The following is a 25,438-nucleotide window of genomic DNA, read 5'->3' as shown; positions in this document are numbered from 1 at the left end:
GAAACTTCCGTGAGGGTTCAGGGCCCAGCAATCAGAGCTGCTTGTCCCTGACTGAGGGATGGGTGCTGTCAGCCAGGGGAGGGGCCGGTCCCCTAGGAAATGAGCTGCCAGCCGAGTACAGGAGTGAGTGTCCTGGAGCTAAGAGTTCAGGGCTCGGAAGAAATATGTAAGACAGAGTCCAGCCCAGTGTGCTGGAATAGTTTTGTCTCAGCCCCACAGCTGTGTGCTGTAAGCTATCTGTGCCTCAGTTTTCTTGTCTATAAGGAGACTGAAAAGCCCTGGTATGATGGTGATTTTTCTGCTTGGGTGGGGGTGGTTTTCTCATGTGATGCCCCCACCCCATCAGCTCCCTTCCTTTAAGGGCCATCCTACCCCCAAAGTCCCTCCTGACTCCACTCACCCTCTCTGCCACTTCGTCTCACAGTGTGGAAAGTTGTGTTACTAGAGCAGACAGCTCCCCAGGGAAGCCCGATGGGTGTCTTCCCGTGTGCGTGGTCCCCCATCCTTCGCACAGGAGCCCCTCAGCCTGGCCTCCCACCCCACTGACCCAGGGTCTTCGGCAGAGGTGGAAGGCAGGGAGAGCCACAGCCTGGGAAGCTGGGCAGCCCCTGTGGGCAGGACAGAGGACAGGCCGGGCTCAAAGCCTGGAAGATGAGAGGCCTGAGGGGCCAGGTCTTGAGGTACAGCATGGGGGACCTGGCCGGCCCATCAGCTGGCCTGGAGGAGTGGTGGGAAGGGGCTGCCAGTTTGAGGAAGGCCTGCTACAGGGCCTGTGGCCATCACCCCACTGGCTCAGAACACTGGGTGTGGTGTTTGCGCCGTCCGATAGTGGGGCCAGACGGTGACATGAAAGCACGAGGTGACAGGTGTCAGGCAGGCTAAAGCAGCAGAGTGGGAGGCTGGAAGGAACCTAGAGGAGAGGTGCCTCAGAAGTCCTGAAGAGCTCAGGGCCAGCAGGCGTGGTGGCATAGGCTGTAGTCCCAGCACTTGGGAGGCTGAGGCAGGAGGACCACAAGTTTAAGGCCAAACTAAGCTACACAGACCTGTGTCGAAAGAAAAGAGAAGAAAACTCAGAGGCTGAATGGGCCGGCAGGGCAGGGCGAGGGGGCAGGCTGAGCGCGTGTGGACTCTGTGGAGAGACTGCGTTCCTTACACCGTCTACAGTGGGAGTTTGGGCCACAGTCCCAGAATCCTGCAGCTCAGGCACTCGGGGTTCCCTCTGGGCATCTCCAGACCCAGTCAGACGATGCCTTCTGTCCTGCCAAGGGCAGGGGCTGTATTCTGCGGCAAGGAGGGCCTGACAGTGGCTCTTCTCCACTCCCGCTGCTGCCCTGCCTCAGGCAGGAGGCCTGAACAGGCAGAAAAGATTTGTGTCTTGCTTTTCCCCCACCAATTGCCATCTCCCTTTTGGGCCCAGCACTGCCCACCCTCCAGATGTCCCCTGCCCCTCCCATCCTCTGACCCTTCCGCTGTCTGCCTCACTGACCAAGCCAGGCAGTGGGGAGAGGTGCTGGGAATAGGCAGGAGGGAAGGGGTCCAGCACCGCCTCCGTCCCTGGAGCCGGTTGGCCCAGGAAGAGTCGTTGCCCGCAGCAGGTAAACAGACTATCTACCTAAAAACGGTAATAAAGGCCTGCCCTATGCCTTCTTTCTAGATTCTTTTGACCGAAGAGTTTGTAGAGAAAATGTTGGAAGACTTAGAAGATTTGACTTCTCCAGAGGAAGTAAGCCTGTTTGATTTCACTGTCACTGTGGGGCCACTCTTCAGGAGCACATGCCTGTGATGCATGTGCACGAGTGTCTGTCTGTCGGCTGCTGCCTGTGGTGTGGGGCTGGCTGGAGGGGAGCCCCCAGGAGTGTTGAACGGCTCCCGTCTCCGCCCCACCCCCACCCCCCAGCAAACTGAATAGCCGGCCCTGAGAACCTCACTGAAGAGGCAGCCAGGGCGCACAGGCCAGTCCGAGTTCTCCCCAGCCCCTGCTGTTCTCTGGCAGGTTCTGAACAGAAAGCCCATGTCTGCTGCCAGAGAGCATTCCACCAGGGAGTTCTGGTGGGCAGTGAGGCCCCGGGCCACCCAGGAGCCACTGTCCATTCCTTCCTCTCAGCCGTAAGCCTCCCCTTAGTTGCCTGTTCCTGGCCAGCTGGGGGCCTGAGGGGCTGGCAGGCCAGGTGGGGTCATATCGTCCCCTGGCTGCTTCTCTCGGGCCCAGGAATGGAGCCCACGATCCCCTTTGTTTTTCTTCCTTGTTCCCGGCACCCTCACCCTCACCCTCGTGTGTGGGGACTTACCTCATACTGGAAAGTCCCTTCCCTCCCCCTGCGCCTCCTAACCGGCACCCCACTGGGACCTGAGCCTTCCTGGCCTCAATGGAACATTAGCAAGCTGCCCGGCCTCTGGAAGCCCTTCTGGCCCCTCCCGTGCCCTGTGTGCCAGGAAGTGCAGGGTGGGGAGGGCTCCCCACCACCCTCAGGCAGCAGGCGGAGGCCCGGGGTTGAGGAGGCTGGGGCTGCTGAGAGCCAGGCACCCGGTGGCCCAGTGTGTCCTCTGTCTTCTGGGCTGCAGCCTGATGAATTCACTCATCGTGCATCACAAAATCCCCAAGCGTCCACACTGGCCCACCAGTCGCCTCAGGCCCTATTCACTTAGACCAGAGCCAGCTGCCCAGAAGTGCTTCGAGAGTCCTTCTCACCCTGGGCACACTGCACCAGACTGCTGCTGGGAGCTTGGGTGCTGAGGGTGGCAGGGAGACGGTCCAGGCGAAAGGGACAGGAGCTGGGGGAGTCTAGGGAAGTAGGCCACTAAAAACCACTTCTTTCCCTTTGGCTTCCTGTCCAGAAGCTGTCCCACACCCTGCCCCAGTCTCCACTTTGTCCTGGCGTGGAGAGTCCCCATCAGGGAGGATAGAGCGAGCCAGCAGGATGTGTCAGACCTCCAGCCCAGCTCCCAGCAGGCTCAGAGCCTTGTTCTCTCCCTCCCACCCGGCCCGGCCCTGACGTGTGGCCTGGCCTGAGACAGTGGGCGTCAAGAGGCAGTCCTGGGCTGGGGATGTAGCTCAGCCACAGAGCACTTGCCTAGTGTGCACTAGGCCTTGAGTCTGATCCCCAGCCTTGCAAAAAATAAGTAAAGTAAAATAAAAACAGACCTTCAGTCCACGTCCACGAGCACTTGGGGACCAGCCAATGTGCCATACTAAATGCAAGGTCTTAGAATCCAGAGGGAATGGATGTCAACTCTTCCCTCCCTTCCCCAGAAACCCCCAGTGAGTGGGAGAAACCAAACTGTAAGCCAGTTAGTGATTCCTGGGAGGAAGGCCTTGGGCTCTCCTGGGCCAACACAGGGCTCATCCTGAGCTTCCAACCCCAGGAGCAGATGAGGACTTGCTCTTTCAGAGCACACACCAGTCCCAGGCCACGCTCAGCCTCCTCCTCTGCCCCTACCAAGGCCACAGTGCAGTCTGACTCTGAGGCTGACTTTGGGCGGAAGACACAGAGGATCGGTTCTGGGGTCTTTCCCACATCAGCCTTAGAAAGAGAAGCCATGAAAGAAAAGAGCGAGGCCATGGCAGTGACAGACCTCAAGCCTCTTCCCGGTAGCATCTTCACCCTAGCTGGCCCCCCACCCTTCAGCCCCAGGGCCTCAGGGAGCAGATTCCTTACATGCTTGTGGCCGGAGGCAGAACCAAGGAAGTGAGCAGCAGGGAGGTCAGCACAGTCACAGTCAAGAAAGAACTAAAACACACACACACACACACACACACACACACACACACACACCCACACACCAGTGAGTGATGGCAAGGAGAAGGGAAGCAGCAGCAAGGGCACCCCAGCAGCTGGATCCCAGCCACCCACCTGGGCCTGCCAGGGTGAGCCTGGCATCCAAGGGGCTGTCTTGCCTCAGACCTCAGGGACAGAGCCTTGCTTCTTTCTGCAGTTTGTGGGCAGAAGGCCTGAGTCTGCTCACCATGTGTGTGCTGGGTCTCTGCTTGCTCCCCCACAGTTCAAACTTCCCAGAGAGTACAGCTGGCCTGAAAAGAAGCTCAAAGTCTCCATCCTCCCTGATGTGGTGTTCGACAGTCCACTGCACTAGCCTGGGCTGGGCCCTGCAGGGGCCAAGGGGAGCTCAGGTGTTCCCTGGTGACTTCCGGCGTACCAGCTGCAAAGAAAGACTCCCAGGAATAAAAGGACAATGTGAGGATGACTCCGCAGCCCAGCGGATGTCATGCATGGGCCACCCACCCCACCTTGCTTCCAGCTCTGGCCCCCACCCAGCTGGGGCCATGGGGCCAGCCCCTCCCCCACCAGGCCAGTGCGGGCATCCCAGACCCTTCCTCCCCGCTGCGGCCACAGGCTCCGGTCCTCACCTTCTGCTGCGCAGCCTGGTCACAGCATGCCCAGCTGGACTCAGGCAAGCCCTGGCTGGTCTGGCTACTTCTACCGGGCCACAGGGCAATTCCTCCGATCATGTTTGGTTTTCTTCCTTATTTTATTTTGTAGAAACCAGATGGTATTTTATTGCTCAGCAAAGACTTCCAGAAGCCATGTATATAATGTTTTTAAACCAAACCTTATTCCCAGATGAACTTCCTCATCTGCTGAGATCAGGACTAGGGCTCTGTCTCCCCACACAGCACCAGAGCAGAAGGCTGCTTCCGGGAGCTGGGGCCAGGGAGATTGGTGATGCTTTAGCCGGGCTGGGAAGAGGGGCTGCTGCTTTCCCAGGGAACTGGGCCCTGTAAGGTCTGGGACCCTTAAGGGCTCAGGCCCTTGGTGGTCACACCCTCGTCTCCAGGTCTCTACCCCCAGGTAGGCCTTCCGGGAGAGGCTCAGGCGCACTGCCCCAGACCACCCTACTGCTCTCGGGGCCTGGATCCGCAGCTCTGACCAGCCGGCTTCCTTTCCTCATTCCCTGGGCTTCCCAGGATGCAGGACTCTGGCTGATTAAAAACTGAAAATTCACCCTCTCTGCAACTCTTTCACTTTGATCTTGCTGACACAGCTCTCTGCCTCCCTCCTTCCTTCCATTCTTTCCCATCTTTCATCCCATCCCTCATCCTGTTCCTCTCCTGTATCCTGGCCTCCTGTTGTCCTTGGTACTTGTATCTCACAATCTGCCTTCCAGAAGCCAGCCTATCTCTGGCCTATGGTTTGGGGGTTCCTTTTGAGGTATCTCCGACTCCTGACCTGGAATCAGCAAGCCCCAGTCACCCCCTACTCAAGGAACTGCTACTTCACGAGGACCCTTCAGGCCTCTCCCAAGCAAAGGCACTTTGTCAGGGACCAAGCAGGACTCCTGCCCTGGCCTGCCCCACCAGGGGCACCAGCAGGAGTGTCCATAAGGTGCAGGGTCTCCAAAGAGATCCAGCTGAAGGGCCATGAGGGCCCTGGCCAGGTTCTCGGGGGAGCAGGATCGGAATCGGACCTCCAAGGGCCCCACCCCCACCCCTGGCCCTCTGTGCACCACAGGGCTGTGCTGTGAACTCTCAACGCTCAGCATTCAGGGCGATCAGCTGGGAGATATGGGAGGTGCCGCTCCAGGTCCTGCTGCCGAGAGCCAAGCCTCTCTGGACCTGATGCCCTGAGGATTTTTCCAGAAGGCCCCTTACTGGCCTTTGCCCATGTGGCAACCTTGCCCTTCTTTGACACCTCCGATGTTTCAGGGGCAGAGAGGTGAGATGGCATCAACTTGCCTCCATTGCTTGCCATCCTGAGCAGCTTCTCCCAGGTTCTCCCTGGAGCCCTGCCCAAGGGCTTCCTGCTGCTGTTGCCCAACCTCCATCTGCCTGGCTTGGGGAGAGGTAGGCAAACTTTGCCATGGGTCTGTGAGGCATCTGGTAAACAGTTTGCTCCAGCCTGGAGGCTTGGTACCACTAGCAGAGTGGCCCTGGCTGCAGAGCGGGGACGGCAGGAAACAGCAGCTAAGCTCTGAGAGGAAGAGCCCAGGGCGTCTAGGACCTCTCCCTGCTCCCACCACGTGGGAACCCCGTGCACATCCCCGGTCCTGCGGGCCAGGCCCCGTCATCCCCTCAGCACGTTGGCTCCCTCAGCCTCCTCCTGGGAAGGGGCCTCCCCACCTGCTGTGCACCCCCAGCCTAAGCAGACTTCTGGGCCCCCAGCTCTGGGGTGGGCTGTAAACATGGCAGCACCAGCCGCTGTTCTGTTCTGAAGGGCCGGGAGGCTCCTGGAGGCCTCAGGTCTGCTGGGCTCTGGGGCCTTGCATGTCTTCCTCCCAAGGGCGAGGGCAGGTCCAGAGCCAGAGCCTTCTGCAGACCAGGCCTGAAGGCGAGGCTGGGCTTTGCAGTGGTGTGGGAGCAGGGAGGAAACCTGAAGTCAGGGCCCCTATGGGGCGGATCAGTCAAGAGCTCCCAGACTGTATTTTTATCTGTTCTTCCCTCTGTGGCTTCCAGGACCTCTACACCAGGTCAGGTGCCCGGGTCCCTGTTACAAGTCAGGAGCCCTGTAGGAAGACCCCTGCTTTTGTACCAGTACCCAAATACTGCAATGAGCAGACTTTTGTAAACTTTTCTATTCGTTTTTAATGTCAGTGGCGACTCGGTTCCCGGGGCTTCCGCCAGCCCGGGGACTTCTGTAAGAATTTCTGAGTGACTCACTTAGATGTCATCCCCTGCCCCTCTTCTACGGTGTAATCTAAGTGCATTAAATGTATTTGCGGAAGTACCTGGGTCGAGTGCTCCTTTCTGGCTGCCTGGACTAGGGGAGCAGCCACTTAGAAGACTGCATGAGGGGTCCAGAGTGTTGGGGATGTAGGGGTGCCGCGGCGTGTGGTCCCATAGCTGCTGAAATGACTGCAGGACAGGCGGGGTCTCCATTCCTCAGGTCAGCGGGAACGGGCGCAGGGAGACTTGAGTGGACAGGGAAAGACCTCCCCACCACTTCATTCCTCTTCTGCCAGCCTTCACCAAGACCCTCAGAAGTGGGCCAGGGATTTAGCTCAGTGGTTTCACCGCCTGCTGCGCAAGCACAAGGACCCAAGTTCGATCCTCGGTACCAAAAAAAAAAAAAAAGACCCTCAGAAGTGAGGAAAGGCCCCGTTCCTCCTCTCCAGGTTGGGAGTCCCCTTTCAGCCAGCCCTTCCCTCATGGCCTAACCCAGGGCCGGAAGGAGGATCGATCTCAGATCCAGCCACCCCACTGGGTGCCCCAGGCCAGCCGACCCTGCCAACCAGCTCCTCCAGGCCTGGCTTTGGCGTCATGCTTCCCAGGACCTGGGTGGTCCAAAGCCCAGTGCTGGAGGGTGTGGGGCCAACAGCCTGGGCCCCTGAGGCAGGCACGGGGCATCTGCCCCCGGACAGGCTTCCTGGACCTGTGGGACCACCCCTGGGGCCACACACATTCTTTCCCATCCTGCTGGGCCTGGTTTTCTGTCCTGGAGAGTGCCAGGCCCTCTTCTGACCCTCCCATGAGGCTGGAGCTGAAGAGGGGTCTGGGACATCACAGGCTAGGAGAGGGGAGTCAGTCCCCATGTAGGGTCATAGGGTCTCATGCTCCTCCATCCTCTGAGACCACTGCCCAGAGGAGTCCCGAGAGGAGGTCAGGGCCCCTTCCTCCCCTGTGACCTCACTGAACTCCAGCAGGGCAGGCCCTGGAGCAGTGGGGTAGGTCCTGCTAGGCCCTCAGTCACCCGTGGCCAGATCAGGCCCACAACCTAGGGTGGCCCAGGCCACACCCCGCCCCTTTGCTGCCTGGGGCTGGGGGCGCTTATCTGACCCTCCTTTTTTTGAGATGGAGCCTCCATAAGTACCCCAGGCTGGCCTCAAACTCACGATCCTCCCTTCTCAGCCTCCCAAGTGCTTGGTTTCCAGGCGTGCACCACCATGCCAGGCTCACTATCCCATTCTGATTAGTGACAGAGACCCAAGGTCAGAGCTAGGGTGCCCCAGAGAATGCACAGTAGCAAGACCCTATGCCTGGGTGGTTCTGGAGACAGCCCCAGGTGGGCAGTTTCTGGAAAAAGCGTTCCCTCCCCAGACCAGGTCTCCAGAGCCAAGACTCAGTCCCTAGGTCTAGGAAGGGGAGAACTTTCATGTGGTCTCCACTGTCTCCCCCAGAAAGGCCAAAACATCCCTCTGCTGTGCCTCACTGGGGGTCAGGGGCCCCAAGGAGGGAGCCACAGGCTCGGGGCCACGAGGCCAGGCAGCTGAGTGGTTTGCCAGACTCCGTGGCTGCAAGGAGAAAGCGAACTGGAAGTGACTCAGCCCAGCCTGCCAGGCTCTGGGGCAGCTGCAGGCCAGGAAAGGGAGGAGGCGGGGATACCGGGGCAGAAGAGCCCTGTGCCCGGTCTGCAGGGCAGAGTAGGCCAGGTCATGGCCTGGGAGGGGCAGCCATCTGCGTGGTGGCACTGACTCATCCCATGCTCAGAGAAGGCTCCTCAAGAGAGACCCAGGGCAGGGGGCATGGGGAGGGCAGGTGGCTGCTGGTGGTGTCCAGGGTTGTGTCAGCCCAGCTGAGTGACTGGGGTGGCAGCTGCCAGGAGAGGAAACGAGGAGACCCTGCTCCTGTTTCTCCACTTCTACCCACCTGCAGCCCACTCTGGGAATGTAAGCACAGGAAAACACTCCGCTCTTTCAAAGCCCATGTGCCGGGCCGGGGATTTAGCTCAGTGGTTCTGCCGCCAGCCTCGAAAGTTCAAGGACCCGAGTTCGATCCCCGGTACCAAAAAAAAAAAACTGTGCCAGGAGACAGACACAGGCCCTGCCAGAGGAGCTCATCTGCAGGCAGGCAGAGGGACACAGAAATAGACACAAGAAAGAGCCATGAAAGAGGAAGGCAGGAGAGTATCTTGGTCCTGCCCCAGCTCCACCACCACAGCCAGTGTGGCTTCAGGCTTCTGCCTGATCTGTGCCTCTAACGTCTTTCTGCCGTGTGTCTGTGTCTCATAGCTTTTTGTTGTTGTTGTTTTGGTACTGGGGATTGAACTGGGGACCTTGTGCTTGCAAGGCAGGTGCCAGAACCACTGAGCTAAATCCCCGGCCCCTGTGTCTCATAGTTTTTGCAAGGTCTATATGAGATAACACCATGAGCCATCTGGCTCCATTCCCCATCCTTTGTTTTGTTTTTTGAGACAGGGTCTTGCTGTGTAATTCAGGCTGGCCTTGAACTTGTTGTTGCTAGGACCATAGGCGCCCACCTCCACGCCCGGCTCTCCGTCATTTTAGCTGTCTGACGCTGTCTGGGGAGATCAAAAAAGGCTTCCTGAAGAAGTGACGTCTACACTCAAATCTTAACTCTCGCGAATGTGGATGAGCGAAAGAGGGGCCTTTTCTTCCAAAGGCTCTCTAGGCAGGTGGAATAACAGGCACATGCCCCAAAACTTCCTGGGTACCCTAGACTTCAGATGGCCTGGAGTGGACGGCTTAAGGCATCACGCTCTTGTGTTAGGCTCGTGCCTGAAGTCTCCTGCATGGAAAATGTTTTGAAAGGGAGAATGGAGGCGAGGTGACCGGTCCAGCCTGAATTAGCCAGAAACAGTCTGGGTGGAGAGAAGGGAGCCACCAGGTACTCACCAGGCATCTGCTGTGCTCGGCCCATTCTAGGCGGCAGGGCCGCAGCATTACAGAAAACCCCTGCATCCCCCGATCTGAACTGTAGTGATGAGCTACATGCGACATTGTATTGCTATTTTATACACACGGATTCCATGAAGTATTTCTGTAGGAATACATAACGTGCATAACTTTGCCAACATAAACGCATATTTATATTGAATTAATAGGTAGTACATGGAGACACACACTGTGGGGAAAGCACAGGAGGAGGCACATTTCTAAATGGCTCAGGGAAGGCCTGACTGCATGGTGACATCCGAAGAAAGGATCTCAGAGGCAGGAGGAAGTGAGCTACAGAGCTATGTGGGGAAAGTAGGCCAGGCAAAGTGAAGAGCAGCTGCAAAGACAGAGGGTCACCCCAGGTGTACCTGAGTAACAACAGGAAGCCGGGCGGTGGCTGGTGCAGAAAAGAAGTCAGGAGTGAGACCCAGCAGCCAGAGAGGCCCGGTTGTGTGGGGCCCTGTAGGCACTGAGAAGCTTTTATTCTGGGAAACCACTAGAAGATTTGTTTTGTTTTATTTTTGAGACAGGGTCTGGCTGTGTAGCCCAGGCTGGCCTCAAACTACTGGTGATCCTCCTGCCTCAGCCTCCCAAGCACTAAGATTACAGGTGTGCAGCACCCAACCCAGCTACCATTGGAAGAGTTTGAGCAAAGGAGTGACATGATCTGATTTATGTATTCATCTGTTCTTTTTTTTTTTTTTTTGCAGTACCAGTCTATTCATTTATTTTTGAGATGTTGTCTCACTGTTACCCAGGCTAGTCTCAAAGACCACTCAAGCAATCCTCCCATCCCAGCCTGAGTAGCTGGGACTTCAGGCCTGTCCCACCATGACTAGCTGGTGCCTTATATTTTTAAGATTGCCATGCTGAGAACTGACTCCTCTTAAGAGGTAAAAGGGCAGAAGCAGGGAAGCCAGTTAGCTACTGAAGTAAACCAGCAGTGGAGATGTTAAGGGGCGGGGAGCTCAGTGCAGCCTGCTTGCCTAGTCCTGGATTGGATCTCTAGCCCTAGGGTGGGGGTGGGGAGACCTAGAATTTGCTAAAGGGTTGGCTCTAGGATCCTCGCTGTGAAGCAGAGGGCTGCAGGGGAGAGGGTAAGGAGGGAACAGAAATTAGTATGTTTCGGACACACAAAATTTGCAATGTTTGTTGTAGTGAGCAACTAGTGGACAAGTGGGCAAGCTGAGAGATTTAAGAGTAAGCTCTCTTTGCAGGACCTGATACTGGTGAATGCATGCAGGGGAGGGATAGAGAGGTATCCAGTTGTTGCTGAAGCCTGGCTTGGTAATAACTCAGTGGCTGGTCGGTCCAGCAACTGAGATGGGGAATACCTGAGGCGGGACAGCCAGGTCCTTCCCAATACAGTGAACTCAAGGTGCCTGTGAGAAGTCTGGCGGGGGGCCCTGGGCCTGCAGTCAGGAGGGGCTCTAGTCCGAGGTCCCTGCAGGGGAGCCGTCTGCAGGTAGCCGAGGGGTCCCCAGGAGAGAATGCAGTCCTGCTCAGGACTAAGCACTGCTGTGCCAGAAACTGACTGGTTAGAAGTTACACATCCATATCTTTGTACAAATTGATCTATATTAAGAATTTAAAAATAGGTGGGTTTGGCCAGGGATTTAGCTCAGTGGTTCCACCACCTGCCTTGAAAGTGCAAGGTCCCAAGTTCAATCCCTGGTACCAAAATAAATAAATAAATAATATTTTAAAAATAAATAAAAATAGGTGAGCTAGGGCCAGGGATTTAGCTCAGTGGCATCGCACCTGCCTGGCAAGCACAAGGTCCTGAGTTCGATCGTGGTACCAATAAATAAATAAATACATAAATAATAGGTGGGCTAGGGCCTATAACTCAGTGGTAGAGTGCTTGCCTAGCATGTAGGAGGCCCAGTGTTCAATCTCCTGTACCACCAAATAAATATTTTTTAAAAGGTTTGGGAGAAGCCAGGTGAATCCTAGCACTTGGTAGCCTAAAGGTAAAGGATTTTCAGCTCAAGACTTGCCTGGACTACAGAGTGAGACCCTGTCTCAAAAAAAAAAAAAAAAATAATTACGGGTGTGGAGTGGGTGGAGACCTGGCTCAGTCCAAAGGCTTTGGGTTCAGTCCCCAGTATTAGAGAAAAAAGGGGCGCTGGAGGCATAACTTAGTGGTAGAATGCTTGGCTATCATGCGAAAGGCCCTGGATTTCATTTCTAGTACTGCCAAGAAAAAAAGGAAAAATTAAAACATTTTGGGATATATATATAGTACATACATATATATGTCTGAAGTTCAGAAGGATATACTACATTCTTTATTTTATTTTATTTTTTGGTACCAGAGATCGAACTCAGGACCTCGCGCTTGCCGGTGAGCTAAATCCATGGCGCGTACATCTTGATCCATTCCCACCCCTCTATTATTATTGTGTAGACTCCCCGCTACTCTGAATCTTGTCTGTCAGCAAGTCCTACTGGTTCTACTTCCAAAACACATAGCCAGTCCAGCAGCTGCTCACGAGCAGAGCGAGCGGCCTGAAGTCCAAACTCTCCAGCCCGGGCCTCCGCAGCGGCCTCTGTCACATACCCCTGCTCGCTCCGCACTTCCGGCCGTCACCTGTCTGGCTCCTTGCACGCACTCAGGTCTCCGCTCACATGCCACTCTTTCAGCCAGCCTTTACGTGTGCCTCTACTCTCACCACAGAAATTAGACCACATGTGTTTTACAATCGATTTAACTTTCGCACGCAGGGCCGGGATGTAGCTCCACAGTGGAATGCTTGCCTGGCACATGCAAGGCGCTGGGTTGGATCCTGTGTTTTCCAGAGAATCCCCAAGGCCTAGAAAAATGCCAGGCACAGGAAGTCTTTTGTTGCGCTGTGCATTTATAAACGAATGGGCTCGATTCTCTAAGCCTCAGTGTCCTTATTAATAGAAGAGGGATAATGTCTATTTTGCTCAGTAGATTTTTGTTTTGTTTTGTTTTTTGGTACCAGATATAGAACTCGGGACCTTGCGCTTGCGTGGCCGGAACCACCGAGCTAAATCCCCGGCCCCCTTTCTCGGTGGTTTTAAGCGTCAGAAGTGTGGGAAAGTATTAAGAACACGGAAATCGTTGGGACAGATGAACAGACTGGTTGACGAACCCTCCCTCCCCTCCCTGAAAAGAGCGAGGAGCGAAGGGCCCAGAGAGAAGCGGTCCCACCAGGAAGGGACATCACTGCCCTTCTCCGGGCGCGGAAACCCCGCCCATCCCCGGTTAAGGCACCGAAATTAGTGCGAGTCACGTGAGGCTCTCGGGGGTCGCCCCGCCCTGAAGAGGCGGAGCCTCGCTGCGGACCATCCGCACCGGCGGCCGCAGAGCCCTGTCTCGACAGGGAAGGGGGCGGAGCCGCGCCCCGCGGCCAGAACGGCACTTCCGGACAGCGCGCCCCGCCCGCCCGCCAGCGCCGGTGGGCCGGGCCCGCGGGTGCAGATTAAAGGCCCTGCCAGTCGCTTCCTCCCCGCCCCCGCCCCCGCCCCCGCCCCCGCGAGTAGCGGGACCCGTCTGCGGTGGGGCCGCCCCGGCCCGGAGACCGACTCCCCGCGCGCGGCCTCCGCCCCGGCCCGAGCCTATTGTGTCCCGTGGGCCCCGCGCCCGGCCCTTCCGGGGGCGGAGAGCCGGAGCCGCGCGAACCCGGCCTGCCGGTCATTTTTATTCTCGAGATCATTATTGAGGGGCGGGGACCCCGAGATGCGGGGAAGGGGCCCGAGACGCAGCTGCTCCCTTCAGCAGATCGCTCCGAAATACCCGGCGCGCAAGATGGCTGCAGGCGCGGCGCGGCGCGCTCGGGCTGGGCGGGCGCTGCCTTCGTCTCCCGCCCCGAGGACGCCGCTCTGAGCCAGCGCCGCGCCGCGGAGACCCTGCCGCTCCCCGCCCCCCCCGGCTGCGGCGGACGCGCGGACCCGCCCCGGACGCGCCGCCGGGCAGCAGCGGGCCGCGCGCTCGCGCCTGCGACTCCGTCCAGTTCCCATCCGTTTTTATTTTTTGGAAAGGACCAGGGTGGGTGGAGCAGAGGTGGAGAGAAATCAAGACTTGGCATTTTCTCCCCTCTCCCTCCTAATTTGCTGGAGGCCGCCAGCCCTCCTCTTGGGAAAAGGAAAAAACCCACAGAAAAAAGAGAAGGCTGCAGGACCCTCGGCACACGCAGGGACCCCGGCCCCGCGCCGCCCCGGGCGCCCAAGATGGCTGGGCGCTAATCAGCGGCCGCCTCGCGCAGGCCGGGCCCGGCCGCAGCCCGGAGCCGCCCGGGCCGGAGCCGCGGCCGAGAAGAAAAGAGTGGGGGAGGGGCAGGGTGAGGGGGAGGGCGCGGGAGGGGCGGGCCGGCGCCGAGCCTCCGCGCCTCGGCAGTTGGAGGAATTCCTCTCCACTTGGCTGGATCCCTGCTCCCGGAGCGGCGCGGCGCCCGCTCGGCCGGGGACGGAGCGCGGTCTCTCAGCGGCGGGGGCGCCCCGCGCGGGGCCCGGGGGCGCGGAGGCGGCGGCGCGGGGCCGGGCACCCCGGGGCTTCTCTCGCCCGCCCTTCCTAGTGGCCTTTTTTCCACTCTCGCCCTCCCTCTTCCGTTTCTATTTGTGAAAGGAGGAGGAAGGCAGAGGCGGGCTGCTGTCTCGGGCCGGGGGCTGGAATTTCATCTGAATGACCGCCCGGGCGCGCGCGCAGCGCCCCGCAGCCGGCCAGTCGGGGGACGCCCGCGTCGCGGCCCGGGGACTGCCGGGTCGCTTCGCCCGCCGCGCCCGCGTCTAGCGGCCCCGGCCGGCCGGGAAGAGGTGCGCGCCCGGATGGCAGCCACGGGGCCGAGCGCAGGCCGCGGGCCGCCTCTGCCCTAGCCGCGCCGACGGGGGCGGCCTCATATGGAACTCGGACCACGGGGCGCTCGCGAGGAGCAGGCACAGCCGGCGGCGCCAGGACCCAGGCCCCCTCCGCCGCGGGGCGGGCGCGCGCGGGGCACCGGTGACTGAGCGGCCGTCGGGCCGGGGCGCCGGGCTCCGCGGGCCCACCGTGGGGTCCGGCTCCGCGCGGAGGGAGGCCGGGCCAGGCCCCTGTCGACGATCGCCATGGCGGAGAACTGGAAGAACTGCTTCGAGGAGGAGCTCATCTGCCCCATCTGCTTGCACGTCTTCGTGGAGCCCGTGCAGCTGCCCTGCAAGCACAACTTCTGCCGGGGCTGCATCGGCGAGGCGTGGGCAAAGGACAGCGGCCTCGTGCGCTGCCCGGAGTGCAACCAGGCCTACAATCAGAAGCCCGGGCTGGAGAAAAACCTGAAGCTCACCAACATCGTGGAGAAGTTCAACGCGCTGCACGTGGAGAAGCCCTCGGCGGCGCTGCACTGCGTCTTCTGCCGCCGCGGGCCCCCGCTGCCCGCGCAGAAGGTCTGCTTGCGCTGCGAGGCGCCCTGCTGCCAGTCCCACGTGCAGACGCACCTGCAGCAGCCCTCCACCGCCCGCGGGCACCTCCTGGTGGAGGCGGACGACGTGCGGGCCTGGAGCTGCCCGCAGCACAACGCCTACCGCCTCTACCACTGCGAGGCCGAGCAGGTGGCCGTGTGCCAGTACTGCTGCTACTACAGCGGCGCGCACCAGGGACACTCGGTCTGCGACGTGGAGATCCGGAGGAACGAGATCCGGGCAAGTACCCCGCACGCGCACCTCGCGCGCGCGCGCGCCCGCTTGACCCCGACCCCGACCCTGGGGACACCCATCCCGACTGGCTGGCGTCGGGACATCGGGCTGGGCGCCCCCTTAAGTCTTCTCTGGAAGTTTGGGGTAAGGTCCTGGGAAGGATCTGGGTCCGTTCCAGCACCTGTCCCCATAGGGTCCCTCAGGAGAGTCCTTTAGGGGACTGGGCAGGGACGTCCTCAGAGGTAGTTTGGGTGTCGCTCTCCTGCCTTGCTCAGTTCCCTCCCCCAGCGCTGTTTCTGTGAGCCCTAAGGGAAGTCACCGAGGCAGTGACCCCGGCCCTGCTCCTCCAGCTGCTGTTTATGTAATGAGTGGCCTGGTGCGGCTGCTGTGGCTGACATGATCCATGGTGCTGGCATACAAATGAGGAAGTAAACAAAAGCAGCCATATTCCTATTAAGCTCCACTAGAAGCACACGGGGGGCAGGGGAAGCTTCGAGGAGGAGAGCCCGGCTTCCTCTGCGTGTGGGCCCGGGCCCAGACAGCCAGTGAGTCCAGTGTGTGGATTAGTCCCAGTAGCCCACTCCCCGGTGCCTGGCGAACAAACCTTGGTGCCTGGCGAACAAACCTAGGAGTCTGTCCTCACCCGGAGTCCGCTCCCAGTCCACCCCGGCCCGGCCCACATTTGGGGAGGGAGGTGGGAGAGGGAGGAAGAGCCCAGTGGGTTTAAGGTGGAGCTGCCTCCAAGTCCGGTTCCAGGCAGCTGGCTCCCCTGGGCTGCGGCCGGTGCCGCCGGAGCCGCACCCCTCCCTTTGTGTACACCCTGCAGCGCAGCCAATGTCAAAACCGCCTTCCCCTCGGGCCACCGGCGGCTGGGAGCTGGGCGAGGTCGCACTTCCGGCCCTTCTGGTGGACGGCTCTTCCAGGTCCCTCCCCGGTCCCCGGCGCTCAGGGTTGAGTCACACCAGAAGGAAGGGGTTGGCCTTAGGCCCAGTGAGCCCTCTCCCCAGCCCGTCGCAGCGCCTGGGTGTGACTCGGGGCCAAGGCTGGATTAGGAAGAACGCAGTGCTTCTGGGTGGAGGACCCTGGAGGCTGGGAGGCCAGCGGGAAGCCTGAGTCTGGGGAAGCTCGGAGCAGGGCTCCATAGAGTTAGATAGAGGCCGTTTCCTTTAGAGTGAGTCACTGTTTAGCAATTAAAAAACACAGCCACAACCAACAAAAGGCTGAGGGCCACCAAGGGCTGTGGGCAGGGCCAACAAATAAAATTTGCTGTATAATTAAGTTGCAGTTGATGGGCCGGCGCTGGGGTTTTGTGCCAGGACGCCCCTCTGGTTTCTTTGAGGAAGTGCGGGGGAGAGCGAGGGAGGAGCTGCCCCTCCCTGTGTCCTCCCCTGGCGCTCCCGGGTGTTGGGAAGCTGCTGCTATTAATAAAGATGGCAGGGGCAGGGACGGAGGAGGGGGCCGGGCGGAGGGCTGTCCACGAAGTTCTGCCCCAGGACTGGCAGTGGAAGTGAGCGGAGTCAGGGAGGTGGCTGAAAGGAGCCAGAGAGGACGGACACAGCTGCTCGCAGGGGGCTCTGAGTGGTGGAGGCCCAGCGGCTGTGTCTCCATTTGCCCTCAGATGGACTTGGCTCCTGCCGTGGCGTTGGGCAGTAGGGTGGCACTTCCTCGAACAGATGTCTTGGGCTTCCGGCCGGCAGGCCCCTGCTATTGACTGCAGGTCCGGATGGAAACAGCCACTGAACTTTGTCAGCAACTTCATCGTGTGCGTGCGTGTGTGCGTGTGTGTGTGTGTGCGCGTGTGCGCGTGTTGAGCGCTTGTGCCTGGTGTGGGCGGGCTCAGAAGTAGTGGGTTGCATCAGGGCCAGATGTGCAGTTCTATCTGCTCACCCCTGTGCCCGGCAGTGGCCTCCCGGGTCCCACCCTTGACCAGGCCTCGACCCCTCTGCTCTCTGTCCTCTCAGGGGCCCCCCAGGGTGCCCAGTGCCCCTCCAGTGTGTTTGGGCTGCTGATGTGGAGAAGCAGGGGCTGCCCTTGGGGGAGAACTGAGCCTGAGGAGCCTGAGTAGGGGAGCCCAGCCCTCTCTTGGGGCCGGGCAAGGGGAGGACCTTAGCCCAGGCCCCTGGTCCTTTGCTAGAGGGAGTCTGCCTCAGGGGGCCTTGCTGGTACCTGGGTGAGGGCGGTGGGCTTCTCCAGGACACCAGAGTGTAGAAGCAGAGACAGGCGCAGGCCCTAAAGTTGGCCTCAGTTTCCCTCCTCTGCCTGGGCTGTGGTGAGCTGGATCCCTTCCTGGTGGGCCCACCCTACAACTGTGCACTTAAGCCTTTGGCCCAGAAGGAGGGCAGGCAGGTTAAGGCACTGCCCTCCGCCCTGACAGGCCCTAAAACTGCTCTCTGTGTGTTTTTCCCCCATGGGGCTGAGGGGACCTAGAGCCCAAGATGGGGACATCAGGTAGGCAGAGGCCTGACAGGCCTGGACAGACAGGCCTTTCTTGTCCCCAGGGTCGGGAGTTCTGAGTGGGGCTTCGGGGGCTGGGAGCACTGTGGTCTCTTGCTACATGGAAAGGACCCAGGCCAAGGCCAGAGTGGGGTTGCCTTGCAGGGGTGCATGCCAGCGTGAGGTGGTTCAGTCTCAGGCGGGATGGGAACGTTGCCAGGACCGCATTCCCAGCATCGCCCGGGTGTGGGCTTGGAGAGGTGCTCTCTGCCCCGAGATCTCTCTGCTGGGGCAGCTTCATGGCGTGAGGGCACCCGAGGGAGTCCCGAGTCCCTGCCTCTGCGGGGGCTGCAGCTGTGGCCCCGCTCTGCAGCGTGTGGAGTGGTGGTGCAAACTCATCGCTCCTCTGCCGCCACCGACTTGGACTCCTAAAGTCTCAGCCAGGGGGGTGTGTGGAGACATGCATGCACGTGCGTGCTGGAGTTTGTGCTTGGGGCCTGGCTTGGCCTTCCCCGGACCACCCTCACGCCCATCCTGCTCAGCAGCAGCGGGAGCCTGTCACACTGCCCTGTTGATGACAGTGCCTTCTGCAGCTCTAGGGGCATGTGTGTGTGTGTGCGTGCGTGCGTGTGTGTGTGCGTGTGTGTGTGTGTGCGTGCGTGTGTGTGTGCGTGTGTGTGTGTGTGTGTGTGTGAGAGAGAGAGAGAGAGAGAGAGACGAGCGTGCCTGGGCCGTGTATCTCACAAGTGACTAAACGTTTGTACCTCGTACAAGGAGCTCTGCAAAGGCACAGTGCGTGTGGCCGACCGGGCTCCATGGTTGTGGGTGTGAGTGAGCGGTGCCAGGCGCCTGCCTGGGAAGTGGAGTTCGGGCTTCTGATGTCGACTGTGACTGCCACAGCGCACTGCCCAGGTTTTGGGTGCTGGAACTTCGGGGAAGTGACTTTCTCTCCTGGCGGGGTGCTGGGGACATGGGGCTTCCCTTAGGGCAGGCAGTTACCTGTGGTGGGTGTCAGCTCTGGCACCTCGGTGGTGAGGACCCTGCCCTGAGTTGAGCCCGGCCGGCCCCTGGCCCTGAGAACCCTTCCTCCTCCAGGCTGCCCTGGCATTCAAGCCCAGACAAAGGGGGGCTTTCTCGAGTGCCTCTTTGTTCTGCTGCCCCAGAGCCTGCTGTCTGCATGGCAAAAGCTAATTCCACTCTGCAGCTGGGAGGCCCGGGAGGGCTGCTCTTCGGGCCCTGCCTCCTGCCCGCTTCCTCTGCTCTCCTCTGTGACTCCCCTGTCAGGGTTCACATGGTACCCCAAGGCAGGGAGAGAGAGGGACAGTGTTGTGGGCCACAAACTCCTGGGACAGGCGTGGGGGTGGCAGCTCTCCCGGGGCGGGGGCAGAGCTGGCAGGAGAGGCTCTCGGTCCAGCCCCTGCCCACTGCCCCATCCTACCCCATCCGGGCGCCGCTGCCACTGCCACTGCCTCAGCCTGATCCCTCCAGGCCTTCCTTCTCGCAGGCTTTATTATTATTATTATTATTATTATTATTATTATTAATTAACCTATGCAGCCCAGAGTCCCCATGCCTCACCCGCCTGCCCTGTCCAGTCTGACAGCAAAAATCCCATCAGGGCCTGGCCTGACAGGCTCCCAGATGCGGTGTCTCCCAGGCCCAGGAGCAGACCCCAGGAGGCCTGAGGCCCTCAGGGGCAGGGAGGGGTCGGCAGGCCCCACCTGGGAATCTGGCCCCTCAGCTGTGGGCTTTTCCCAGGTCTAAATAGGATGCCTGGGGAAGTAGGTGGGGCTTGTTTGGAAAGGAGGGTGCTGGCTGGGGAGCGGATGGGCCTTGCCTCTGGCTCCTGGAGGCCGCCCTGCATTGGTGCCACCGCCAGCCAGCCTGGTGCATGGCTAGAGAAAGGGCAGCGCTTCCCTTTCCTGGCTGCCAGAGGCTGCAGCACCTCCAGGTCCTCAGGGCTCAGGTCACCTGGCCTGCCCGGGAAAGGCGCCTGGCCACTAGCTTTGCTTCCTGCCCCCTCCAGTGCCCACGGCAGAGGGGGCTCCGTGGCCTCAGAGGTGGGAGCCGTGACATGAGCCCAGCCACCCGCTAGAGGTGTGGCCACTGTCTTTGTGAGGCCCCTCAGGGGCCCCTGTGACCCTGAGGGTCCACCTGAGGGCAGGAGCAGTGGCTGCCCGGGAGGAAGGAAGGGGCTGAGTTCCAGCCCTGCCTCTGCCCAGAGGTCAGTGGAAGAGGGGGAGAGGCTGCCACTGGTCCACAGGGTGAGAGCCGCCTGGGCACCCGGCCCCTCTGTGCAGCCCTCAGGGTCTCAGCCCGGGCATCGAGTGGTCATTGAGAAGCTTCGGGCTGGAAGCCCAAGGCGCGAGGTGAGTGGAGCAGCCGGGACACTGAGGAGTCTGGGGTGCTTGTCCTCGAGCAGGCAGGTGTTTGCGTGCACCTGGGTGGGGTGCTGCACGCCTGTTCTCCCGCACCCAGGAGGCTGAGGTGGGAGGATCGCTGTGAGCTGGAAGCCAGCCAGGCTGCACAGTGAGTGCAAGGCCAGTCTGGACCGCACCATGAGGCCCTGTCTCCAAAAAAAGTTTGAGGAGGGTTGTTCTGGGTGCGGGTGGGGCCGAGGCCTGAAGTCTGAGCGGTGACCCAGGTGTCTGTCTTGGGGTGCGGTGTGCGGCCCTGAGAGGCAGAGCTGCTGGGGGTGAGGGCAGGGTTTCCCCAGATCTTCGTTGCTGGCGCAGCAGCCTTCGGGAGGTGGGGCCTGGCTAAAGTCTTGGTGGCATCCCGTCCCGTCCTGTATGTAGAATGGGTTTGGGCCTGAGGAAGGGGCTGTTGGCAGCTTGTGCTTGGGAAGGCGGGAAGGCGGCTGGGTGAGTCTGGGAACAGGGTCCGAGGCCCCCAGGGGAGCAGGACAGCCCTCTGCTGGGGTGAGTGAGCAGGGCAGGCAGCGGCCCTGGCTTTGCTGCGGGGGAGCAGCCCTGCCTGCGCTCGGAGAGGCCTGGTGCCCTGGGGAGGCTCCCACTGCAGTGCAGTGTGGGCAGGCAGAGGCCAGGGATGTAGCTCAGTGATCCCGCCGCCTGCCCCACAGGCCCAAGGTCCTGAGTTCGATCCCCGGTACCAAAAAAAAAACCTTCCTGGAGTAGCAGCACCACGATGTCCCATGCCCACCACACAGAGCTACGGGGCAGTCAGGACTGGGGCAAGGCTGGTGTTGAAGCCCAACTCACTTTTAATTAACTTGGGCTTACACAGCGGCTTGTGACTAGCGGCTGCCCTAGTGGACAGCACAGCTAGAGAAGGAGGGCAGAAGGTGACAGCCTGTGGCATGCCTGGAGCAGGCAGGGCCGGCACAGATCAGGACGGGGTCCTGGAGAGTTTCCCAGGGGTGGCCGGGAAGAGAGGAGGAGCTCCATGCAGGCAGAAAGACATCCACAGGGCGCTGGGGCCGGGGGTCAGCCTGTCTGGCTGGAAGAGTCAAGTGCAAAAGAGCCTTCGGGGCCACCCTAAAGTACCTTTTTTTTCTGTGGTACCCGGGGATCGAACTCGGGTCCTTACACTTTCAAGGCAGGCGTTAGAACCACTGAGCTAAATCCTCGGCCCTAAAGTACTTGAAAGCAGGGAGTTATTGAGGGTTCTTGAGCAAGGGAGAGAACCTGTTGGAAGGGTGTGCAGGTGAAGCCGAAGGTCAGGAAGGATGGGGCTGTGGGGCTGGGCCGTCTGGTAAGTGAGGGTTCTTGGGGGGACAGGAGATTAAGAGCTAAGAGGGTCAGGGATGTAGCTTAGTGGTGCCAGCACCTGTCTGGCAAACACAAGGTCGTGAGTTCGATCCCCGGTACCACAAAAAAAAAAAAGAGCTAAGAAGAATAGCTTGATCTGACACCTTCCAGGAGACTGGCTCAGGCTTTAGGGGAGGAGATCTTCTTTCTGCTTGCATCCCACTGAGGGAGCTCGGAAGGACTCCAGAGGCCTCATACTCAGCCTCGGGGCAGGCACAAGGTGACATTTTTGGACTGAGCCCAAGGGCCTGTGTTACCTGGGAAGATGATTAGACCCTCTGCCTCTCAGGGTCCTGCCCTCTAAGATGGTACTGGGCAGCCTGGCACAGATAGAACAGGCCCTGCTGCCAAAGCACCTGGGTTTGGGCCATTTATTGGCTGTTGACTTTGTACACGTTGCTTAGCCCCTCTGGGCCTCAGTTTCCTCTTTTGTGAAATGATTATACTAGAGCCTGCTGCACAGTGTTGCTGGGATGATTAGAAAGTCTGTGCAGGAAAGGGGCTTAGAACAGCAGCCTGCCCAAGCCTGACCTCAGAAAGCTCGGAGTCTGAATTTGCTGGGAATGGGCTGGACAACAGCTGTCAGCAGCCCCTGAGCTTGCATGGGGTCAGGGGGTGGGCTGAGTTAAACGGCCTCTGGGTGAATCAGTTGTGCGGGGCGCTCAGCCCCTCTTGGTGGGGGTTGGCAGCTGCCCTGACACCCCTGCCCCTCCTGCCTCTGCAGAAGATGCTGATGAAGCAGCAGGACCGGCTGGAGGAGCGAGAGCAGGACATCGAGGACCAGCTCTACAAGCTGGAGTCCGATAAGCGCCTGGTGGAGGTAATGAGGGCCTGAGCCCAGGGGCAGGGCTGCAGGGCCTCCAGCCAGCTCCTTAGGAAGGGTCTGTGGGGGGCTGTGTGCCACCTGCTGACCCCACCCTTGCGGGGCTGATGGGCCAGACCCCGCCTGGGACCAGGGGACCCGAGCCATTCCACTCACTCCTGGCCCCGCCCACCCGCCCGCCTGCAGGAGAAGGTGAGCCAGCTGAAGGAGGAGGTTCGGCTGCAGTACGAGAAGCTGCACCAGCTGCTAGATGAGGACCTCCGGCAGACAGTGGAGGTCCTGGACAAGGCCCAGGCCAAGTTCTGCAGCGAGAACGCGGCGCAGGCACTGCAGCTCGGGGAGCGCATGCAGGAGGCCAAGAAGTTGCTCGGCTCCTTGCAGCTGCTCTTTGATAAGACAGAGGACGTCAGCTTCATGAAGGTGGGTGGTGGGGCCCCCAGGCCACTCTGCTGGCCTCCCCAATGCACTGCGCTCTCAAGCCCATCCTCTCCTGCTCCCACTGGGCGAGTCACAGATGCCCCTGCACCTTAATCCCCCTGTAAAGGGGGCTGACAATGCAGGTCGCCCTCCTTTATCTGACATTCAAGATTTCTTAAATCTCTGAAAACCAGCAGAAACAAATTTGGGCAACTCATTTAACAGCAGGAACTGGCCAGAGCTGATGGAGGGTGGATTATGGGCTGTCTGTGTCTCATTGACATGAAAAGTCAAACATTTTCTGCGGAAGTGTTGATGGGTTCCATTGCAGTATCCTGCTGGGGTGATGTGTAACACTGACCCTTCTAAAATCCAAAGCATTTCAAGTTTCACAACATATCTGCCCCAGCAACTTCAGGTAAAAGGAGAGGAGCCTATGGCACCCAGCTTCTGTGTAGCTGCACGGATGGAATAATAGATGTGGAGCAGTTACAGTGGCATAGGTCACACAGCAGGTGCTCAAAAAATCACTATGCTGGTTTCCAGAAGTGGTGGCCCTTCCCCTCCCTTGCCGGATGTCACTGTGCCTGGGGACATGGAGGGTGGGTGGCTTCTGTCTTCCCTGTCCCACTGCCTGACCCTTTTCTCTCCCCCGCAGAACACCAAGTCCGTGAAGATCCTGATGGACAGGTGAGTGGTGCCCTGGCCCCAGTAAACACCCAGGGGGCCGTGGGATGGGAGCCAGGCCCGTGGGGGGCGGGCGCGCTGGTGACATCTCCTCACAGCCAACGCCCCGCCCACTGTCCCCAGGACCCAGAGCTGCACGGGCAGCAGCCTCTCTCCCCCTAAGATCGGCCACCTGAATTCCAAGCTCTTCCTGAACGAGGTGGCCAAGAAGGAGAAGCAGCTGCGGAAGATGCTGGAAGGTGAGGCCAGGTCCCTGGGAAGGGGTGAGTGCCCGAGCCCTGGGCAGCAGGCAGGGTGGCCTCGCCACTGGCCCTCATGTCCCAGTCTAGCCTCTCCTGTCCCTGGGACCTTGGGCAAGGGCCGTTGCCCCAAGCCTCAGTGTCTAGCTGGAAAGGGGAGCCACAGCCTCCGCCTCCTAATGGGGCAGGAGCGTGGAGCAGCCTGTCACATGCCGGTTCGGGGGACGTGGACGTGGACGTGGACGTGGGCGGTCCCCAGGAGAGGGCCCTGGTTCCCTGGGCCGGGAGCTTTGACGACGCCCCTCACCCTCTCCACAGGCCCCTTCAGCACACCGGTGCCCTTCCTGCAGAGCGTCCCCCTGTACCCCTGTGGTGTGAGCGGCTCTGGGGCGGAGAAGCGCAAGCACTCGACAGCCTTTCCCGAGGCCAGTTTCCTGGAGACGTCTTCGGGCCCTGTGGGCAGCCAGTACGGGGCAGCGGGCACAGCCAGCGGCGAGGGGCAGCCCGGGCAGCCCTTGGGGCCCTGCAGCTCGACGCAGCACTTGGTGGCCCTGCCAGGTGGCGCCCAGCCAGTGCACTCGAGTCCCGTGTTCCCCCCGTCGCAGTACCCCAACGGCTCTACCACCCAGCAGCCCATGCTCCCCCAGTACGGCGGCCGCAAGATTCTCGTCTGCTCCGTGGACAACTGTTACTGCTCTTCCGTGGCCAACCACGGCGGCCACCAGCCCTACCCCCGCTCCGGCCACTTCCCCTGGACAGTGCCCTCCCAGGACTACTCCCACTCACTGCCGCCCGCGCCCTCCGTGCCCCAGTCCCTTCCTGGCCTGGCCGTCAGAGACTGGCTCGACGCCTCCCAGCAGCCCGGCCACCAGGATTTCTACAGGGTGTATGGGCAGCCGTCCACCAAACACTACGTGACAAGCTAACGCCACGCCGAGGCGGCGGGTGCTGGGGACCCTCCCCTGCCCCGGTGGCTTGGGAATTGGGCACCCAGAGACCTGCCCTTCCACCTCCTCTCCCGCTTCCTCACACCACTCCCCAGAGCTTTGCCTTCTGGATTTTGTTGGGGCCTCTGTTTTTGACTATTTCTTTTGTTGTTATGAACACGGAGGTGGCAGCGGGAGCTGGCCTGGGTGGCCCTGGGTCTGGGGGAATGTGAGGGCTCCCCTCTCGCTGTCTCCCCTTTCCTTCCACTCCTTCCCCCTCACCCCTGGGGCTGGAAGGAACCTTGGTTTGCCCTGAAGCCTTGGGCACCCTCTCACTCCCCTGGAGGAGGGCCCGGTGCCTGCTGGCCTGCTTCTCCCTCCTGTTTTTCTTTTGGGCGTTTTGATCACTGATTAAGGAATGATCTATAGATTGTGGGACTTTTTTTTAAATTTTTTTAAAACCAAGAATGATTTCTCTCCCTTCTCGCCGTCTTCCCAGACGGAGGTCAAAGGCCACTTCTCAAGCAGCTTTCGGCACCTTCAGCCTCAAAGTGGAATCTACAGACAGGAACCTCGTGTCCAGGAAAGGGGAAAAGGAACTTTGCCAATGATAGTGACCACAGCAAAAGCAAATAATAATAATATTAATAATAATAAAGAAATAAAGGAAATAATGAAATAAAAACTGGCACAGCCCTTGTTGAGGTCTGTGGAGGAGGAAGGGCTGCCCAAGTTGGGTGCCTGCCTGCCTGCCTGGCGTCTGACGCAGCACCTTCCTGTAGTGAGCACTTTGGATGATCGTGGACTTCCTGTTCTCAAGGCGCAGGTATTTATTCTGTAATGTCTGGAGCACACTGAAATCCAACCTCCTAATAAATACAAGGGTGCAGTCCTGCTCCCTGCGCCCCGCCTCACCTCTTCTCCCAGCACATGCCACCCCAGGGG

The 25,438-nt window shown here is 59.9% G+C and overlaps 2 protein-coding genes across 10 annotated transcripts in view; both read left to right on the top strand.

Annotated features, from left to right (window-relative positions):
- Sufu (SUFU negative regulator of hedgehog signaling) overlaps positions 1-6,674 on the top strand; it is a 129,641-nt gene extending 122,967 nt beyond the window's left edge. For all 7 annotated transcript variants that reach the window (XM_004866447.4, XM_004866446.4, XM_021245639.2 and 4 more), the window contains 2 exons: positions 1,655-1,723; positions 4,000-6,674. In XM_004866447.4, coding sequence (XP_004866504.1) covers positions 1,655-1,723; positions 4,000-4,089 — 159 coding nt within the window. In that variant the 3' untranslated portion in view covers positions 4,090-6,674. The remainder of the gene's footprint in view (positions 1-1,654; positions 1,724-3,999) is intronic.
- A 6,407-nt stretch (positions 6,675-13,081) lies between these two features.
- On the top strand, positions 13,082-25,184 carry Trim8 (tripartite motif containing 8). 3 transcript variants are annotated; one of them, XM_087185857.1, is made up of 7 exons: positions 15,353-16,915; positions 19,932-20,000; positions 22,126-22,221; positions 22,411-22,644; positions 23,300-23,331; positions 23,452-23,567; positions 23,886-25,184. In XM_087185857.1, the coding sequence occupies exons 3-7, from the start codon at positions 22,129-22,131 to the stop codon at positions 24,491-24,493; spliced, it is 1,083 nt and encodes a 360-aa protein (XP_087041983.1). In that variant the 5' UTR covers positions 15,353-16,915; positions 19,932-20,000; positions 22,126-22,128; the 3' UTR covers positions 24,494-25,184. The 3 variants fall into 3 exon arrangements, with proteins under 3 accessions (XP_004866507.2, XP_021101218.2, XP_087041983.1); XM_004866450.4 differs by lacking the exons at positions 15,353-16,915; positions 19,932-20,000 and adding an exon at positions 13,082-15,204; XM_021245559.2 differs by lacking the exons at positions 15,353-16,915; positions 19,932-20,000 and adding an exon at positions 13,082-15,342.
- Positions 25,185-25,438: the final 254 nt, after the last annotated feature.

The sequence above is a fragment of the Heterocephalus glaber genome, unplaced genomic scaffold (genome assembly GCF_053883595.1).
Source record: "Heterocephalus glaber isolate CG9 unplaced genomic scaffold, H.glaber_assembly_v1.0 deba00001498, whole genome shotgun sequence".
NCBI lineage: Eukaryota > Metazoa > Chordata > Mammalia > Rodentia > Bathyergidae > Heterocephalus > Heterocephalus glaber.
Note: the sequence above shows the minus strand (reverse complement) of the source record. Positions and strands in the feature narration are given on the sequence as shown.

What these genes read in the sequence shown, in the direction of transcription:
- Trim8 (XM_021245559.2), top strand. Translation starts at nt 14,635, where the DNA reads ATGGCGGAGAACTGGAAGAACTGCTTCGAGGAGGAGCTCATCTGCCCC. An exon ending in AGGACGTCAGCTTCATGAAG is followed by an intron (nt 22,645 to 23,299) that starts GTGGGTGGTGGG and finishes TCTCCCCCGCAG; the next exon opens with AACACCAAGTCCGTGAAGAT. An exon ending in GCTGCGGAAGATGCTGGAAG is followed by an intron (nt 23,568 to 23,885) that starts GTGAGGCCAGGT and finishes CCCTCTCCACAG; the next exon opens with GCCCCTTCAGCACACCGGTG.